The sequence below is a fragment of the Aythya fuligula genome, chromosome 3, assembly GCF_009819795.1.
Source record: "Aythya fuligula isolate bAytFul2 chromosome 3, bAytFul2.pri, whole genome shotgun sequence".
NCBI classification, from domain to species: Eukaryota; Metazoa; Chordata; class Aves; order Anseriformes; family Anatidae; genus Aythya; species Aythya fuligula.
Window position 1 is genome coordinate 33,920,523 of NC_045561.1, and position 20,121 is coordinate 33,940,643.

General features: G+C 33.5%; 1 protein-coding gene across 1 annotated transcript in view; it reads left to right on the top strand.

Annotated features, from left to right (window-relative positions):
- Positions 1–20,121, top strand: part of DNAH8 (dynein axonemal heavy chain 8) — a 126,178-nt gene that overhangs the window by 41,165 nt on the left and 64,892 nt on the right. The window contains 15 exon segments of the mRNA XM_032185098.1: positions 1,489–1,626; positions 4,969–5,209; positions 6,137–6,336; positions 6,714–6,867; positions 6,969–7,132; positions 8,124–8,226; positions 8,911–9,015; positions 9,297–9,458; positions 11,437–11,661; positions 12,374–12,546; positions 14,371–14,549; positions 15,943–16,130; positions 18,123–18,209; positions 18,319–18,426; positions 19,233–19,367. Coding sequence (XP_032040989.1) covers positions 1,489–1,626; positions 4,969–5,209; positions 6,137–6,336; positions 6,714–6,867; positions 6,969–7,132; positions 8,124–8,226; positions 8,911–9,015; positions 9,297–9,458; positions 11,437–11,661; positions 12,374–12,546; positions 14,371–14,549; positions 15,943–16,130; positions 18,123–18,209; positions 18,319–18,426; positions 19,233–19,367 — 2,362 coding nt within the window.

A 20,121-nucleotide genomic window follows, 5' to 3' on the forward strand; every position in this document is an offset into this window, starting at 1 on the left:
CCCTCAGCCTCCTCTGCTCTGGGCTGAGCAAACAACATGGCCTCAGCTGCTCCTCATGTGTCTTCCCCTCTAGACCCTCCACCATCTTTGTAGTCCTCCTTTGGATGCTGTCTAATAGTTTTATGTCCTCTTTGCATAGTAACACCCAGACCTGCACATAGTACTTGAGGTGAGTCCAGAAGTTTTCCATCACCTTAAATTAAATACAAAAAAAGAAAAAAAAAATCAACACAAATTTTAGAGCTCTGAATAATTTGCTTATAATTGTTTGTGTGTGTGTGTGTGTGTGTATTTATTGTGGCAACCGAACAGATTATTTTACTCTGGGTATTGTACTATCCTAAGGAGCAGAATGCCCTGTCTTTGAAATATACTCGTATAAGTAAATATAGTTTTATGTAACAAGATACAGTACTAACAACTAGAAAAAGATGAGGAACAACCAATGTATGACCATATTTCACATATATTATTAGAGGTTTATCAAAGTCTAAATTTTTTTGAGCAGCTGTACTAATGAGCCTTTATGGCTGTTTTTGCATCAGCATTTTAGTTCAGATTCCTAGAGTTCTTCTGAAGTAAATTGAATAATCATCCTTGCTTGCCATTCCCTGCTTTGCACTACAGAGCCACCTCAAGGTGCATAAACTACCACAGAATCATAAAATATCCTTATTTGGAAGACACACAAAGATCACACAGTCTGGCTCTGGATTCCACACAGGGCAATTTAAGGGTGAAACCACATATCTATGGGGTTCATGTACTTGTTAAACACCAACAGGCTTTGGGCTGTGACTGCTTCCCTGAGGAACCTGTGCCAGTGCTTGAACACCCACCCTCTCAGTGAAGAACCTAATCCTAACATCCAATATACTTGTCCTAATATCCAGATCTTCCCCTGACTCAGCTTTAAGCCATGACCTATCACTAGTCACCAGAGAGAAGAGAACAACACCTCCCTCTCCACATCTCATTATGAGGAAGTTGTAGACAGTAGTGAAGTCACTCCTCAGTTTTCTCTAAGCTAAGCAAACCAAGTATCCTCACCCACTCCTCATAATTCATGCCCTGTAGTCCTTTCAACATCTTTGTTGCCCTCCTTTGAACATATCTTAATAGTTTTATATTCTTATATTGTGGACCACAAAATTTCACACAGTATTTGAGGGGAGGATGAAGATACTACTGAGTATTAGGGGGGCAATCATGTCTTTTGGATGAGTTGAAGTTTTATAGAAGTATACCAAAACAAAACTTTCCCCATATAAGTTTAGAGTAGTTAATAGGTCTTTAGCACCATCTGCTTCGTTGTTGTTGTTTGTTTCTTTGTTTGTTTGTATTAATGAACTGTTCTTTTCTAGATTAAGAAATAAAATCTAATTGATCTCAATTTTTGGTAGTAGTATTACAGATATCATGTATTTAAGTACTGAGAGATATCCAAATAGCTGATTGAAATTATTCGTATGACTTTTTTGGTTCCAGGAAGGAGTTAAACTTGCTTCAGAAATTGTATGGATTGTATGATACTGTAATAAGCAGCATCAATGGTTATTATGAGATACTTTGGACAGATGTAGACATTGAAAAAATTAATGCTGAGCTTCTGGATTTTCAAAACAGGTGTGTTCTTAATATGAACAGAAACTTACATTAAATTAATTAAGATTTAGGTAACTTTAGCGAAGCTATTTGATATATTTAAATACAAAACTTCCATGAATAAGGTTTATCATAAGGTGATCGGGTTCTTCAAGAAAGAGTGGGATAACGCTATACTTTTAGTTAACCAGTCTTTTATCTGTAGTTTTGATAACAGAATACCATATAATGAGTTGAAGTGTTGATCTCCTTTATTAAACCAACCAAACTGTTACGCTGAAAGTTTGTGAAAGGGAAATTAATCAACTAGGTGGATTAGCCTATTGACTTAAAGTGCTGGATACAATGATAACATTTCTGAGTCTTTTACAATATTTCATAGAGTCATAGAGTATCCTGAGTTGGAATGGACCCACAAGGATCATGAACTCCAACTCCTGGTTCCACACAGGACCAACCAAAAAATCTGACCCTGTGTCTGAGAGCATTGTCCAAGTGCTTCTTGAACTCCGGCAGGCTTGGTACTGTGACCACTGCTCTGAGGAACCTGTCCCCATGCCCAACCACCCTCTGGATGCAGAACCTTTTCCTAATATACAACCTAAGCCTCCTCTGCTGGAGCTCCATGCTGTGTCCCCAGAGAGCAGAGCTCAGCACCTGCCCTTCTGCTCTCCTTGTTAGGAAGCTACAGGCTGCCATGAGGCCTCCCCTCAGCCTCCTCTTCTGTAGGCTGAACAAACCAAGTGACTTCAGCCAGTCCTCATACGGCTTGCTCTCTAGACCCTTTTCCATCTTTGTAGCTTTCCTCTGGATGCTCTCTAATAGTTTTATGTCCTTTTTATATTGTGGCACCCAAACCTGCACACAGTACTTGAGGTGAGGCTGCACCAGCACAGACCAGAGTAAGAAAATCATTTCCCTTCTTTCATCCTTTTTTAAAACATTTCTTCCTTTTAAAATGCATTAACATGCATTAACAATAGCATCTAAATAGCATAGTTTTGAGGGGGAAAAAAAAAAGAAAGAAAAAGCAACAAACATTGCAGTAAGTTTGAAAGCTTAAAGTGGCTTTGTCGTTGAGACTATTAAGATGTAATCAGATTGCTTCAGAAGTATTTTCTAACCTTTTCTAAAAAGTACATTTATTATTTTTGGAAGAAATACAGTATGGAAGAATAGGAGAAGAATAATTTACAACAGAGTAACTGCATCATTGAGACCTGTCCACCACTATCCTGCTACATAAGGCAATCCTGTGTCATGATAAGCTCTATTCTGAAACAACTCCAGCTTTCTTTGCACTTCTTTCCCCCAGTCCTCTTATTGGAGTAACATTCAAGAATCTGACTTTATTAATTTCCAAAATAAAGGCATAATGAATTGATGTGTATTTGTTCTTGTGCAAATATTTGGTGTTTTGGTTATATCTATACTATGATTATAGAGTAGAGCAGACCTACTAAGATAGCTTTACATCAATCTTAAATCTAGTTCCTGAAATGCAGAGTTTCTCAAAAGCTAAGTTATAATACTCTTTGAAATTCGTTGTTTAATGTAAAAGCGTATAAAAGGCCAATTACCTTTGTAGCTCCAGTGAAAAGTCTTCTGTATAAAAAGTTTTTCCTTAGCTTGTTAAGTACACGCCCCAATTATTGACTCATCAAATTCTTTAATCCTTTGCTTTGTCAACATATCTTACCACTTAGCATTGTTTTGAAAGTTTTTTTCATGCCTTATCTCACTGATGACTTCAAGTAATCCAAAAATAGTACCCAAACCTTCATAAACTAGACGGAGAAGATCTGTGCTACAAAGTGAGGATTTTTTTTTTTTTAATGGGCATCAGGATGTCATGGTAGTCTAGAAAGTGTATGTTTTTGTGAAGCTTAACTGATGTATTATATCAAATATAGCATTATAATAGGTAAGTGAAAAATTTACATAGTTTTTTAACTGCACTTTTGACAGAGTGGAAGATTGGGTTTGAAATTTGTGTTAGTTCTGAATCTCTGAGTGGGAAACATTAACTGTGAACTGATAATTTTTCAAGGAAATATGTGCCAAAGGTAGTGGTTTTGTTTTTTGTTGGTGGTGTTTTTTTGTTTTGTTTTTCACAATTTTGAGGTTATATATACTGTTAGAATTTCAGAGATGAAGAGCCACTCAAAGAAGCAAACTCTTGACAGACACCTAATCTGTAGTATCTTGTCTTTGTGTAAAATGTCATCTTCTGATTTACAGGGCTCAGTAAGGATAACAAGGCTCACAGCTTTGGAACCTGCAGCATATTATTCAAAATATGCATCTTTGCCATATCTGATTCCTGTGCCCCAAATAACTGAACCTCATATTAATCCTTTATTAATGAATGAAAAGAAAGTCTGCAAACAGAGCAAATGATAAAATATTAATATGCTTTGTCCAGTTTCATAAGGAGAAATGTGATCTGTGATTTCACTGTCTGCCCAAGTCTATGCTCCTGAGTTTTTCTGCATTCTTGAATATATATATATATTTTTTTTTCATTATATAAAAGTCAAAATTTCACAAAAGTGCAAAAATGGACACAAAATACTGTCCTCCACTCAGGGAAAATCAGGCAGCTGTTCAACATTGTTTGACAACATCCAGGCAGCTAAACAATGTGCATGAATGTACTGACTAGCCAGAGTTCCAGCATAGCCCTAAACCAGACACAGAATGCTGTATCATAATTGATTATAGAATATTATTTACATTAGCAGATTTATGTGGTGGGTTGACTTCTGCTTAATTCCTAGCTCTGTGAGAGTGGGATAAAAGAAATGTTTATTTGTTTAACTGGTGATAGTGGTTGTTGTTTTCTTTCCCCCATTAGGAGTATTTAGTTTTCATTTTCCTTGCTAATACTTTCAGGACCACCAACCAAAATGAGAAGAGAAAGTGATCATATATTTCTAATTTCCATGAACTGTTTCTGAATTGATATGATAATGTGTATCGTGTATTACTGGTATTGAAATAAATATTGTATTTGTGCAAGGTTTACATATGTGAAGTTAACTAATTTGGCTTTGTTTTTTGGTCAATAAAAGTTTGTGATGATAAGCAGCTAATGAACTTATGTTTTAATGCAAGCTGCAATATTTCTGTTTATTAGCAAAGAATGCATCAGAGGTTAAAAATGTTAAGTACTATGTTTTGTTAAGAGGACTTATGGGTTTTTACCTAAAAAGATAGACTAATTTGACACAATTTTACATAAAAAATGTTGACCTCAATAGCAGCTATTTCATATTTCCTCATGTGTTTTTAGAATGTTTTTAAAATTTCCTATTTTGACAAAAGGACATTTACTACTGCATCATTTTAACTCAACTGCAGGTGTCGTAGGCTACCTAAAGGACTCCAAACCTGGCAAGCATTTTTAGATCTCAAGAAAAAAATTGATGATTTCAGTGAGTCTTGTCCTTTGTTGGAAATGATGACTGACAAAGCAATGAAGCAAAGACACTGGAATCGTATAGCTGAAACAACAGGACATCAATTTGATATAGAATCTGATACCTTTTGCCTTCGAAACATCATGGAAGCACCAATTCTTCAACATAAAGATGACATTGAGGTAGGTACATACATTTTTTTCTTCCTCCTTCATTTTATATTATCAGCAAAAATGCTATAAATTATAATTTATAAAATGTTTGTCTAATTATTTAATTATATTTCCTAGAGGAAAGGTAGGGAGGGACTCTTTTTCAGGGAGTGTAGTAACAGGACAAGGGGGGATGGCTTTAAACTAAAACTGGGTAAGTTTATATTAGATACTGGGAAGTTCTTTACTCTTAGGGTAGTGAGGCACTGGCACAGGTTGCCCAGAGAAGCTGTGTATGCCCCATCCCTGGGGCATACACAAGGCCAGTTTGGATGGGGCTTTGGGCAGTCTGGTCTGGTGGGAGGCGTCCCTGCCCATGGTAGCAGGGTGGAATTATAGATGGTCTTTAAGGTCCCTTCCAACCCAAACCATTCTATGATTCTATGAAATATACATGCAAATTATATCATTATATTCATACTTTCATCATACTTTGATTTATTTTTGATGTTGGACTTGATGAACTTCAGATATCCTTTCCAAGGTAAACTAATCTGAGATTCTATGATTCTATAAACTGAAATGTGATAAGATTAAGAGTTCCTATGAAAATGAGTCTGTCATTACCCAAAAATATATTGAAATAATGATTCAGAAATCTTATTGTGCAGAAATAATAAAACATGAAACTGTAGAAATGGAATGTAGAATGGAATAGAATGTAGAAATACTAATGCATTTACAATGGAGTATTTTTCAGTTATCTACATGTATATATTTAATTTTAGTGAGATTTCTGTAAAAATAGTACTGTGATTTCTGCATTTGTGACACAGCTGTACTATCTTATAAAATTTCATATATTGTTTTTAAATAGACCATTATTAGATGTATAATATCAGGAAGTGTTTAATTTATGAAGAACATAGATTCTAAAAAATTATTCTTTCTTTGCAGGATATATGTATATCTGCTACAAAGGAAAAGGATATAGAAGCCAAATTATCTCAAATAGTTGACAGTTGGGGAAACCAATTTTTGAGCTTCTCATCATTCAAAGGGAGAGGAGAGCTACTGCTAAAGGGAACGGAATCATCAGAAATTATAACTTTGATGGAGGACAGTTTAATGATTCTTGGCTCTTTACTGAGCAATAGGTACTTTTAAAATGAGTTTGTATGGTATTTTCAGTAATACACTGAGGTAGTAACTCAAACAGTATTAGCAGTAAGTTTGAATGGAGTGTAATGAAAAAAAGAATAAAAGCTAAAATTTCTGATTAAAAAACTTCAAGTGGCACACTTTCATGTATTAGCAGCAACCTATTGTCTTAATAGATTTGAATATAATCCAGTTGGTAGAAACTTCTTTTCAGGGAATTCTTCTTGCTCTCCAAGTTAAACAAGTGTGTTTTTTTTTTCCACTGTTTTCACTGTTTTTTATTTTACTTTCTTATTTTATAATAGCTTTTTATTTTATTTTTATTTTATTTTTTAAGAATTAAATAATTTCTGTTTCTCTTCCATTATTTTAGATACAACGCACCATTTAAAAAAGATATTCAGAGTTGGATTTCTAAACTAAGTGGCTCTACAGATATAATTGAAGAATGGCTGGTTGTACAGAACCTCTGGGTTTATCTTGAAGCTGTTTTTGTAGGGGGAGATATTGCAAAACAGTTACCCCAGGTAAACTTATAGGTATTCGCCTATTATGTATTAATTGCTATCTGTGTAATGCTTTTCAATAGATGATGATATGAAAGCACTTATGTTTTTATAATATATAGGAAGCAAAGCGTTTTCAGAATATTGACAAATCATGGGTAAGAATAATGCAACGAGCTCATGAAAACCCAAATGTAATTACTTGCTGTGTTGGAGATGAGACTATGGAGCAACTTCTACCTCACTTACATGAGCAGCTGGAAGTATGTCAGAAATCACTTACAGGGTATGAATTTTAAACATGTATATGTGTGTTTGTATATATATATATATGTAATATTTTATTATTCTGTAAATAGTTTATACTAAATAGTCGGTCTCACTTCAGTTCCAAACTAAATATTTAAAATGTTTCAAAGAGCAAATCTGAAGAGTGAGTCTACTTTTTCTAGATTATACCTACACAGTTTCTGCTTACTTCTACTTTGCATCCTTCAGTGTCTAGCAACAGAAGTCATCCGAACTTTCTGTAATCAGGTTTCTTTAAAACTGCATGGGTAACTGGTGAAGATAATCTCTCCTGACTGGGAATTTGTATTGATAATACTTGAAAGGGAAGGCAGGAAGGCTTTATGACAGTTTTAGTTTTGTTGTTGTTGTTGTTGTTTTAAGATAAAACCAGATAGTAAATTTTCAGTTTCAGACATAGATTCAGCAGACAGAAAGGACTTTAGGGTAAACAAACAATGTCTGCTCATTGTTTACAATCTGCTAATTGTCTGCATATTCATTAAAATAGAAAATAGTATATATTTAAACAAACATAAAATAGCACAGAAATTTTATGTAACTGTGTTTCGAGAATTCTTTGTGGTAGGGAAGTTGATTCCAATGTCCATCATTCCAACATTTGGCATATTTCTTAATTCAATTGTGCAAGATCATTTGCATCAAAATATGATAACCTGTAGGGAGATACTAAGGAAGTATTGCTGGTCAGCAAGTATTCTTTGTGTGTACAAGCAGGTAATGTTCTGTCACTGTGAAAAATGTTAAAATTTGATAGTCTTTAAAAAAAAAAAAAGAATATTCAAAACTCCCCTTGCATATCTTCTTAAAATGTTCACAGTTGAGATTTGCTTTAGCATCTGTCAAGTCTTCTTTTTTAAATTAAAGCTATATAGAATGAAATATAAATATTCCAGTCTTTTGTTTTTATGGAGAAAAAAAAAAAAAAAGATATAATATTCTAATGCAAATCTTGTTCAATTTTAAAGATATTTAGAGAAGAAGAGACTACTGTTTCCTAGATTTTTTTTTGTTTCTGATCCTGTACTTCTTGAAATTCTTGGACAAGCAAGTGATTCTCATACAATACAGGTACAGCCTTAGTGATTTTTTTTTCCCACTTATAACAAAAAGAAATTTAAAATATGTAAAAACACTCAATGAATGAAAACATTAACATTTTCTTCTTGCAATCTTTGGAGATTTGTTGTTGTTTTTGTTTCTTGCTCTTTAGTATTCAATAAAATATGAAATGAAAACAAAAATACGTAACTTAAAGGCAGTCTTCAGCATCCAGGACACTAAAATATGATTTAATATCCCATCACATGATTTAATATGATTTTTAATATGATTTAATATCTCATCACATGATTTTAATATGATTTAATATCCCATCACATGATTTAATGAAGGTTCCTTTCATGGCTAAACTGACAGAAGGGAACCTCTGAAACTGCTGATTTATGTAGTGCTAAATCAGTCCAACTAGTCTAGATTGTAACTGAGGGTTGAGATAAATAGTTGACTTAACAACTGACCTTTGTTCTGCTAGATTGCCTCTGGAAAATGTAAAACAAAAGAGAATTAACAAAAAATCTACCAGCAGATGGAGATATAATCCTACACAAGCATTTCAGCAATTTTTAACTTTAGATGGCCTGAAGCTTATCCGTAGGTTCAGACAAACCTTCACAAGATAACCTTACTTGAGATTTTGTTGTTGTTGTTTGCTACCATAATATATTTACTTTGACATTTTAATTGTCCTTACAGCCGCATCTTCCTTCCATTTCTGACAATATAAATGAAGTAGAATTTCATGCAAAGGATTATGATCGCATACTGGCAGTCATATCAAGAGAAGGAGAAAAAATACCCGTAAGACTTCGATTTTTTCCCCAGAAATTTTGTTAATAGAGAAATTGTTCTGTTATTGGACAGATAACAATAATTCAACTTAATGTATACTTAATTACACTGATGATTGAAATATTTATTTCTAATAAAATTGTCTTCATTAAATATTTTTCTACAATGGTTATAGAAATTAAATCTGTAATTGTGCATAAAAAATTAGGAACTATTTAGTAACTAATGGTGTTGAACAGAAGTTTAACTATGTCCTATTTTCTTCCTTTTGCTTTAATTAATTTTTTCAGTTGGACACTCCAGTGATTGCAAAAGGACCAGTAGAGCTTTGGTTGCAGGATTTATTGCGTGTGCAGCAGATTTCATTGCATGGTGTAATTAGGGCAGCATATTACCAAATTATTGACCCAGGATATAATTTGCTGAATTTTCTTAATCACTTCCCAGCACAGGTGAGAATACAGGATGTGGAAGATGTGTGTGTAGTCTAGGCTGTGTGTCCAGGGATATAAACAACATATAAGCTAAGGAGTTGTCTATATGAGGAAGTTTCAATAGAGGAAACAAAGATATAAAACTACCAGTAGCAGGCAACCTGTAATTATCTCAGTTTTGGTGTCCTATATGTAGCATGATATTTTTTCTCATAACACATTTTAAAATAATTTTGTCTTCTCTTGGAGAAGAAATAGAGCTTGTATTTTCTGTGATGGATATCGATATTGAACGTCTTTGATATGCAATGAAAATATCATATGCAGATAGATTTCTCTAAATTTATGCTTGCAAGAGCTATGATTATGATTATCTTATGTCATAATGATTTACAATCTCATGATGATTTATGAGTTTTTCTTCATAATTCCTGTATTTGTCATTAGGATAATGCACTCCTAGAAGAAGCCTATTTTGAAAGATTCTAGTTTGCCTAGATATTTCTCCATCTTACTGATTATTCATAAATTTCATTAACAAATAATGAATTGTTTCCCAGCCTTCCCAAATTCTGACCTGGTCATTCGCTAATCATTATAGCAGTGGGCATAACTGTTTAATAGAATTTATGCAAATATTAAAACTGGCCAGTACATTGCTAATTAAAAAAAATGTTGAGGACATTTAGATATTGAACAGAATTATCTTAAAGCTGTATTTATGATGCAATTATGCTGTATTTATTATTATTTATTAGCTGTGTTTATGATATAATTAAGCTGTATTTATGATATAATTATGTCTTACATTAGTGGTATTTATTTTAAAGGTCTATTACTTTTCTTTAAAAAATAAGGACTGTCAGTCTTTTTTGCATGTCAAACATTTTGAAGTGGCTTTATTAGCATGTGCAAAGTAATGGTAATAATTGGGATCTTATTTCCCAATCCAAATGTGTTCATATTGAAAGAATTATTTGTGTTAAAACAGTGGACATAAGGGAAAAAAATAAGAAAATGGTCTTCTGTCAAGAAATTTAAAGTACAGAGAAAGAAATGCTTTTTTATAGAATAGAGAAGAAATTAGGCAAAATATTTGCAAATATTTGAAATATTTTCTTTCCTTCAAATTCCCTTCTTACTGTCTCAGATGCTTCTGTTATAGGCAGCATGAAAAAGTCACATCCAAATATATTTTTTTCTTTAACTGAGTTGTCATTCTAAAATAAAGTAATTTACACTCTATTGATGATAGCCAAATGATTTTAAAATGACAAGATACAGAGATTTTGTAGCAGGAAATAACCATGAACTCATTATAGGCATAGGGAGGCAAAAAAGTTGAAAGAGTTGATGAGTCAAATTTTTTGTCTTCTTGCATTGCAACGTGGGAAAGAAAGGTATTGTTACAGTTCTCATCTATCAGTTTTTGTCCTGGATGTGTCTGGTGTGGTAAATCGAAATCTGAGGCTGTAGGTTATACTCAATGTTTTTGTACCTTTCTAAATTAATTTGGAACCAAAATACCTTCTAGTTCAACGTGCTCTAATCATGGGAGCATGTTAGCGATATTGCAATGCATCCCATGTTCAGTAGTAAACACACACATTTTTAATGCTCTTTAATTAGCTGTGAACTGGCAGTGGAAAATTTCCAGCAGGACTTCTCCCCACAGTTGAATGTGTTTGTTTCTGATGCTGGAATACAGTAAGGGTTTGTAAGTGAAACTGAGGATTGTGCTTCGTTTGTATTTGTCTCAGTGTGTGACAAATTTTCGTAAAAGTTTTTAATATGTTTTCTAAGGAGTTTCAAATCCTACAACAGAGACAACTAATTTAGGCACAGTATTATGGTGAGATATTATCATAATGGGAGCAAGTGATAATTTGGAACTTTTTACCATTATTTTTTGTTCCTGTTATATCCAAGGCATTTAGAATAAAGCTAGTGTTTAACAAGTGATTCTTTTGTATTCGTTCACATAATAAATTTGCAGGTTGGATTACTGGGAATTCAAATGTTATGGACACGTGATTCAGAAGAAGCTCTACAGAGTGCTAAAGAGGACAGAAAAATCATGCAAGTGACCAATGGGAGATTTCTGGAGATCTTGAATATGTTGATTAGCCAGACCACACATGATCTTTCCAAGTTTGACAGAGTGAAATTTGAAACACTTATTACCATCCATGTACATCAGCGTGATATTTTTGATGATTTGGTAAAGTACAGACTTTGATTTAAGACAACTAAGCAGTATCTTCCATAACACCTATTTTTTTTCTAAATTTAATCTAATTTTAATCTAAATTTAATCTATTTTTTTTAAGAAGGTCCTGCTCCTTCTCTTTTGGGATTGTCTTTGTGGTTCCTAAGGGGCATACACAGAAGACAAACAAACCTACTAAAATCAACAGATTATGCCAATTCTTTCCCTGAACTTTTTAGACTCTAATAGATTATTTACACTCTTTTCTTTAGTGAGGAGTGCTATCCCTCAACACTATATCCTTCACATATTTTGATTGCTGATGGCACAAGCCTACTAGTTTCTGTGCAGCTTCCATGCCTCCCATGCCTCCATCAGATCTTTCCTGCATCGTGCCCTTTGTTCCAATGTGTTTGATGAACTCACATAATGTTTGCTAATTTCACTTGGCAGGTTAGCTGCACTACAAAAGCAATTTAAGCTGTATTTGATAACAAAGAGGTTATTATGATCATTTAATATGATTGGGACATTTGTTAATTGGCTTAATATACATTTATAAATATTACGCAAGACTTATATCTACTTCAGTTTACTTCTTAGGAACTTTAACTTGAGTAATCACTCATTATTCTCATGCAAATTAGGACTTTGTCCTAGCTATCAAAGATAATAAACATGAATATTAAGTTATAACATATATATTTATTTACTTTCTTTTAAGGTAAAAATGCACATCAAATCACCAACTGATTTTGAATGGTTAAAGCAGTCTAGATTTTATTTCAAGGAGGATTTCGATCAAGTCTTTGTATCCATTACAGATGTAGATTTTATTTACCAAAATGAATTCCTGGGTTGCACTGATCGTCTGGTTATAACACCTCTTACAGACAGGTTAGAAACACGGTTATATGTCATAAATACTTTTTGTATATATATAGTGTTTATTTAACATAATATCTTCAAAGAGAGTCATTCTGAATTAAGTCCTGTGTGGGTTAGGTCACTGATGAAATTCTTTCATATATAACCTCACTAATCATGACATCTCACCTAGTCATTCCTAGAAGAGTTTTATCACTTCATAGTCTTAAAAGATTTAGTAACAGAACTGAATAATTTTAAGATTATATGGTAGATTATATTTTTGCAGTATTTCTATTCTGAAGATAAGATTAGGTCAAATATTTAAACCTCTGTAACAAAGGATTCTATAAGGGTTCCTGTCTGAAAGTCTAAGACAACCAGTCACTGCCTATCTTCTTATTAGTACTGGGAAACATTTTAAATTTGTCTGTAAGAATCTAGATTTTGACAAAGTCCCTGCTGAGCGTGCTTGCTATTATCGCTCTGTAACCAGGCAATCAAACAACAACCATTAATTTTGTTTTAAATAAATGTGGATTACTTTTTTTGTTGTTTGTTAAAATTCTTCCTCCACATTTTCCATTCTGGAGATGTTACTTTTGGCCAAATGAGAAACTAAACAGCCAAAAGATACTTCACTTGCAAAAAGATCCCCTCAAGAAGCAACAATAAATTCCACAATACCATTGCTATTATGTGGAATACCGGTCTGTACAGCTTTTTGGAGCATCTTTATTCTCCATCTTTATTTGCCCAGAAGCGGTAGGACTGCTATTGTGAAAACTCAGTCCATTTCTGCAGTAGACCACACTGCACCCAACAATCAAGTACTTTTTTTATGCAGAAAGATAAATTCTACCCTCATATTTGTCTCGACCCCAGTAGACCCTTAGGAGGAAAACCTTCATTCACTCGTGTTTCCTATCAGTTAACAGAATCACATAGAAAACATCAAGATCCTTACAGCGCAAATTTGGTGTAATATGTTGTGGTGATTCAAGCTAAATCATATCAACTAGTTATCTATTAACCTCTATTTTCTACTCTATTTATTGCTAATTAAAGACAAAAATACATTTCACAGAATCACAGAATCAGAGAATTTCTAGGTTGGAAGAGACCTCAAGATCATCGAGTCCAACCTCTGACCTAACGCTAACAGTCCCCATTAAACCATATCTTGTTTGAGATGTACTCAAATTTGACTTTTTAGGGTTGATTTGACAGTGAAGATACCCCCTCATTTGTACAGAAACTTTGTCATTTTAATTCCTTGAGTCACTCTGCTGTGACTTACTGTGACTGAAAATCATAGCTAAGGGTCACACACACAGCTAAAACAGCAATCTAAAAAAAAAATAAAAAATTGTCTTTTAAAATTTTAACCCATAATTATGGCAGGGGTCATGTAGACTTATTCTTTTATACTTCATGATTTAGACAAATGTAACCTAACCTAATGAATTATATAAAGATTAAGATCCTGCCAAATATGATGAAGTAGCGCCATTCAACAGCAGAATCTATTTATTATAGCTTCAAAAAGAGTTAATTACAGTTAAATTCCTTTGTGGTGTGCATTAATGTGTTAACTTACTGAATATTCACTGTTTGTAATGAACTAGATAAAGACCAGATAAATACTTTTTGATTGCATATGTAATGTTTAAATGCCGTGTTTCATGACTTTTACCACTCTGATCTTCCTGAACTCAGTGAATTCAATGGAACTGCTTTATGAAGAAGTAATGCAAGAATATAGCACGTAGTTTGTTTTTTATGTTTGCATATGCATATATATGCGTAAACATATATATGATTTAATAAATCAATATGATTTAACATTTATAGGTGCTATATAACTTTAGCTCAGGCTTTGGGAATGAACATGGGAGGAGCTCCAGCAGGACCAGCTGGAACTGGTAAAACAGAAACGACGAAAGACATGGGAAAAGCTCTGGGAAAATACGTAGTAGTCTTTAACTGCTCTGATCAAATGGACTTCAGAGGTTTGGGTAGGATTTTCAAAGGTAAGATTTCATAGAATCTTATTAGGATGGAAGGGACCTCCACAGGTCATCTAGTCCCATCTCCTGCTCAGAGCAAGTGCCATTGTGGCAGGCTGAAAGAACCTTATTCCTGTTGGGCTTGAGTATCTCCAAGGATAACCAAAACGATTCAGGACCCCTGTTCAAGTATTTGACCAACCTCATGGTAAAATTTTTTGTAAACATGTTGACTTGGAATTTTCCACATTGCAACATGTCCACTGGCTCTTTTTCCACTGTCCATCTCACAATAGTTTGGCTCCAACTTTTTAGCTTTCAATTCGTGTGGACAGCAATAGACTTTCCCTTTAGCTTTTCTTTTCAGAATGAAGAAACTGTTCTCTTAGCCCCTCCTACTCTGTCATATCCTCCAATCCCCTGGCCATTAGGGCAGCCACCTGCTGGACTTGTGCTGCAGTGTCTTTCCTCTGATGGAAAGCTTCAGACTGGATATGCTACAACTGCTGTCTCTCAAGTGCAGAGTAGAGGCAAACACTGATTTCCTTCAACCTGCTGGATATAATCTTAATGCAACTGGGTTCATTTGTGACAAGTGCATAATTCCAATTCATGCTCTGTTGTTAAGCATGACACCCATTTCTTTTTTGCAAAACTACTTTGTAGCCAATGAGCACCAAGTTTGTGTTGTTGTAATGAGTTATTCTGTCCCAGATAAATGACTTTTTAAACTTCATGAAGTCTGTCAGCTCATTTTGCTAAGCTATGGTATTATACATGTATGTATTGAGAAGGGGTGAAACTATTCAAATTTTTGTTTTGTTGTTGTTGCTTGATTGTCATAACAAGGAAATAATAGTGTCATAAAAGTGTCTAAAATAATGTGTTTCTAAGCTTGAAAGAAAAAACCTGAACCCTTTTCACTACGTGAAAGTAAAAACCCTTGAAAGTAAAAACCTGAATTAAAACAAAAACATATAAGCAAACATCAACAACAACAACAAAACAACAGGATTTTGTAATGTAACATTTTAGGGCTAGTCTTTTGAAATTGTGTGTCACTTATTTTTGATGTTTTTAGATGAACAGTGTTGCTTTTTGCAGAAGAATTGAATTGCTACTTTACAATAAAAGGCTTAATTTGTGGAAAGATCAGTACCAAAGATCCGCTGAATACTCCATGTTTTCAAAAATTTTTCTGATTTTGATTCACTATCAACCATTTTGTAGAAATCAACTAATATTAATTCAGTTTGAATATAAATATGAAAATAGGTAGACTGGAGGAATATAGGCCTTGGCCACAGGCCAATAAGATTAATTTTAATTATTTGAAGAAAAAAAAAAAGACGTAGTTCAGATATCTGAAATATGCATGAAGAAAAAAGAGGTAACAATTTTTCTGTCCCTATTTTAGGCCTTGCACAGTCTGGATCTTGGGGATGTTTCGATGAATTCAACCGAATTGAGTTGCCTGTCTTGTCCGTAGCAGCACAACAAATTTATATTATCTTAACAGCAAGAAAAGAAAGAAAAAAGCAATTCATTTTTTCTGATGGAGACTGTGTGGATTTAAATCCAGAGTTTGGAATTTTCCTAACAATGGTAAATGTCGCAATAATTCCCTAGAAGTAACAAATTATCAAATTATGCCATATACAAGTTAATAACATGACAAGGTGAAAATACCTTTTTTTTTTTTTTTTTTTTTTTTTTTTTTTTTTTATGAATTAGGTGAAGCTGTTGCTGTAGAATTAGACTGAACTACCAGAACACAATATAAATAGTTGTTTGTGAATTGCTTGCCTTAATATTTGCTTTGATTATTCCTAAGGTTCAGTGCATTACATCCCCTCTACTGTGTTGCAATTCATTATGTAGCATACCTAAAAGTTTGGCCAAACTTCACAAATGCTCTGTAAATGAAAAGCTGTAACAGTATTAGTAAGAAAGCTACTGTAGGGGAAAAAAAGAGGACCTTCAATTAAGCCTGGAGATACAGGAAAGATTTTTCAAGGAGATATGTTTTGTCTAATGGGCATTTTATATGCATAAATAAAAATAAAATAAGAATTTTTAAAGCTGATTTACAGACCATAAGTACAATGATTCTGGAATAAACTACTCCCTTTGTACTGTGGAGACAACAGGTCTTTCCAAAACCTATGAAAAAATGATTGGACACTTTCATTTGCTGATACAGGATGTGTCAACACATCCACAATGCTAGATGTCCAGTTTTGGCCTTCAGTGGTAGAGGTGTCCATTCTGGTCTGTGTGTCAATCTGGGATTTAGCACAAGCATTATGACAGTACTGTGTCCTGCATTCTGGGTGGCATTTATGAGATGCATTGTTCCCTTTCTTATAATGACAACTTGTGAAAAATTCTTGCAATATATATCCATCAAAGATATGTTCTACATCTGAATGGATAATCTACAGAAAAAAAAAAAAAAAAGACATGCAAGGTAGTATAATAGAATTTTAGACAAGCAGTTAGACAGGCAGTTACCAACCATTACTCCAAGGCTGAAACACAAACTCCTGGATTTAGATGAATTTTCAGGATATTCTGTCATGTTGCCACAGGATTCCTGAGGCTTTGCAGGTCCAATTCCTGTAATTTCATAGGCAGCAGGATATTTTCAAATGTATGTTTCCTAATGCCAAGGCAGATGGAAATTAAAATACTCATTTGCATGTTCAAGTGCAGGATAATAAGGAGGCCATAAATATGTTGACCACTTCTAATTTTGTAAATGTCACCTGTTTTATGTTAGAAGTATTCCTCATGTTTGCAGCAAGGTTCAGGAAAACCTCTATTAGTCAGAATTTCTTAGTCATTGATGCTGTATTCCATATGACTTTGTTGTGAAGTTTTCATGTTTTAATTTTGTTGAATGTGTTATTTTTACTGCTGTTACAAAATATTCTCTGCATATTCTTGAATTATTATTAAAATTAGTTCTATCACTAAAAGAATTCCAATTTTTATGTAATTCTTAAGCAGATGGATTCACTCACAATTAAACATTCAGTGAAAGTCTGTATTTTAAAAATAAACTTCAGACACAAGAAATATAGGAAAGAACACCCTTATATTTCTTCATTGTAGACTGCTTATTATTCTTTTTTCTTGACTCTTGCTAGTTACTGAATCTTTAACATGTCAGAAGATCTATAGAACTTCCTCTTCCCTGAATGCTTAAGGTTTGACCAGTGTCAGTCAAGCATGTATTTATTCTTCAGTTACCAGAAATTTCTCCATAATTACTGTTTTCCTTATGAACTATCATTTTATTAGAATTACCTTGCTACTGAGAGCTCAGTGTTTCTTCTGGAAATATAGTAGAAGCAATCAACCAAGTAGATTTTATTCCATAAAATTTTAAAATTATGTTTGCTGGCTGGCATTTGCAGTTATAACACCATTATGTATAAGGTATTTAATTCATAGTTCAGCTTAAGTTTATTATGACAAGGGTATTAACTGAACAGATCCAGGCATTTGTGCTTAAATTTACTTTTCTTGAACAGTAAGAAGAATGTTGTTTTGACTGTTGTAAATAATAATGCAGTGTGTCTTCCTATATAGAATCCTGGATATGCTGGACGTCAAGAACTTCCAGAAAATCTAAAAATTCAGTTTAGAACCGTTTCAATGATGGTTCCAGATAGACAGGTACAATTAATGAGTGAACTGAAAGAAAAAATGTTTTTATTTGACTCTTTTACTTTCCTTATCTATCTTCAGAAAAAATATTTTCTAAATATATATATATTTATTTCAGATAATCATAAGAGTTAAGCTTGCAAGTTATGGATTTATTGACAATGTGGTATTGTCTCAGAAATTCTTTGTTCTTTATAAACTTTGTGAGGAGCAGCTCACTAAGCAGGTAATGTTATGCATTCTGTTCCTCTTTGTTTTTGTGTTTGTATATGTAAATATTTTTTACATAAAATACACACTTCAGTTTTGGTTTGTGCAGGTTTTTTTCCTGAATAATCACTTTTATGCTTCTAAAAAAATACTGAAGTAATTAAAATATAATCCAAGCATGTTTCTATTAAAATTTGTGAACAAATAACCATGTTAGTTCATGTATGTGTAGTCAGATACACTTATTTAATTGTTAAAAATGTTAGCATTCAGTTGCATATGTATGAAATTCTCTGCCTACACGTGGCAGTGAGGGAAAATTAACCTGGTGATGTCACTTTTCTGTAAGATTAGAGAAGTCTAGAGAAAGCATTCAGAGTTTGGAAACTGCAGGAGGAATGTCTGAAGTTTGATTTAAGTCGCAGTGCTGCTCTGCAGTGCACAGAACTGATTTCATCTGAGGTCCAGGGTTTAAGTTTCCTCAGTTGGAAAGTCCCAGTCTGCAATGGAACTATTGTTTTTTTTGAAAACTGAGACAAAGAGCTAAAAAATACTTGCTATATGGGTTTGAAAATGATGAAGTCAATGAAATTTGAAGTAGAAAACTTACACTCCCTCTCTTCCTGAAAATAATATTATTGTCCTTCATTTATTTTAATAGAATAATTCCTCAACAGCAACAATTCCTGTGTTAGCTACCTTTTCCAGGCAGGGTAACTACAATATAGAAGGTGGTTAGTAAGGCAAGATTTGATATACTGATGAAATAAAGCTATAGAACTCATTACTGATACATAAGCCTTTTTCTTCACCCTCTTGTAGGTTCATTATGACTTTGGCCTGAGGAATATCCTGTCAGTACTTAGGACTCTTGGATCTCAAAAAAGGGCCAGACCAAATGAAAGTGAATTAAGCATTGTTATGAGAGGGCTAAGAGATATGAATCTTTCTAAGCTGGTAAGAATCTAACTTAAGATTTTAGCACCGTATTATGTGCAAGACTACTAGTAATTTCTTTTACTTTTTTTTTTTTTTTTTAATAGAGGTTGAGAAAAAAAAGCAAAAACACCCCTTTCTTTTAAAAAATGAAAAGTGATAAACATAATTAAATGCTAGTGAATGTTTATTGAACTTTAAAACAGTGTTTAGGGTGCAATGTTCAAGTAAGTTAATATTGGTTTAGCTGTGGGTATGACATTTCACATACTGACATCTGTATAGACTGATTACTGTACTATAAATAAACTGAATAGTTTGAATGTGAACTAAATTAATCTTTTAAAGTATTCCTGCTCAACAGTGTACATTGCTAGTTTATACAGTTGCCAGTAATGCAAGTCCTCAAGTAATGAAGTATGTAGTGTTCAGTCCAGTTAGCACATGCGTAACAACCATGTGCCAAAGATTTCTAGTTAATTGTCAGTCTGTTTCAATCAGGTTTTGCTTTATCAATTACTGCAAAAGCAATAGAAAATAAAAACAGAGTTAATATATAGACAAATTAATAGCGTGTATGCATCTATCTGTGACTGACACCAAACAAACGTGTGAACAAAGGCTGACACCAAAACCAACCACACAAAAAAAAACGGTTGCTGCCTGTATGCCTTTAAATTGAAGACAGTATTATATGGAAACGGGAAAATGTATGTACTGAACATGGAGATTACTAGGAAGCAGAGATTCTAGTGTGTTGTAAATCCAATGTATG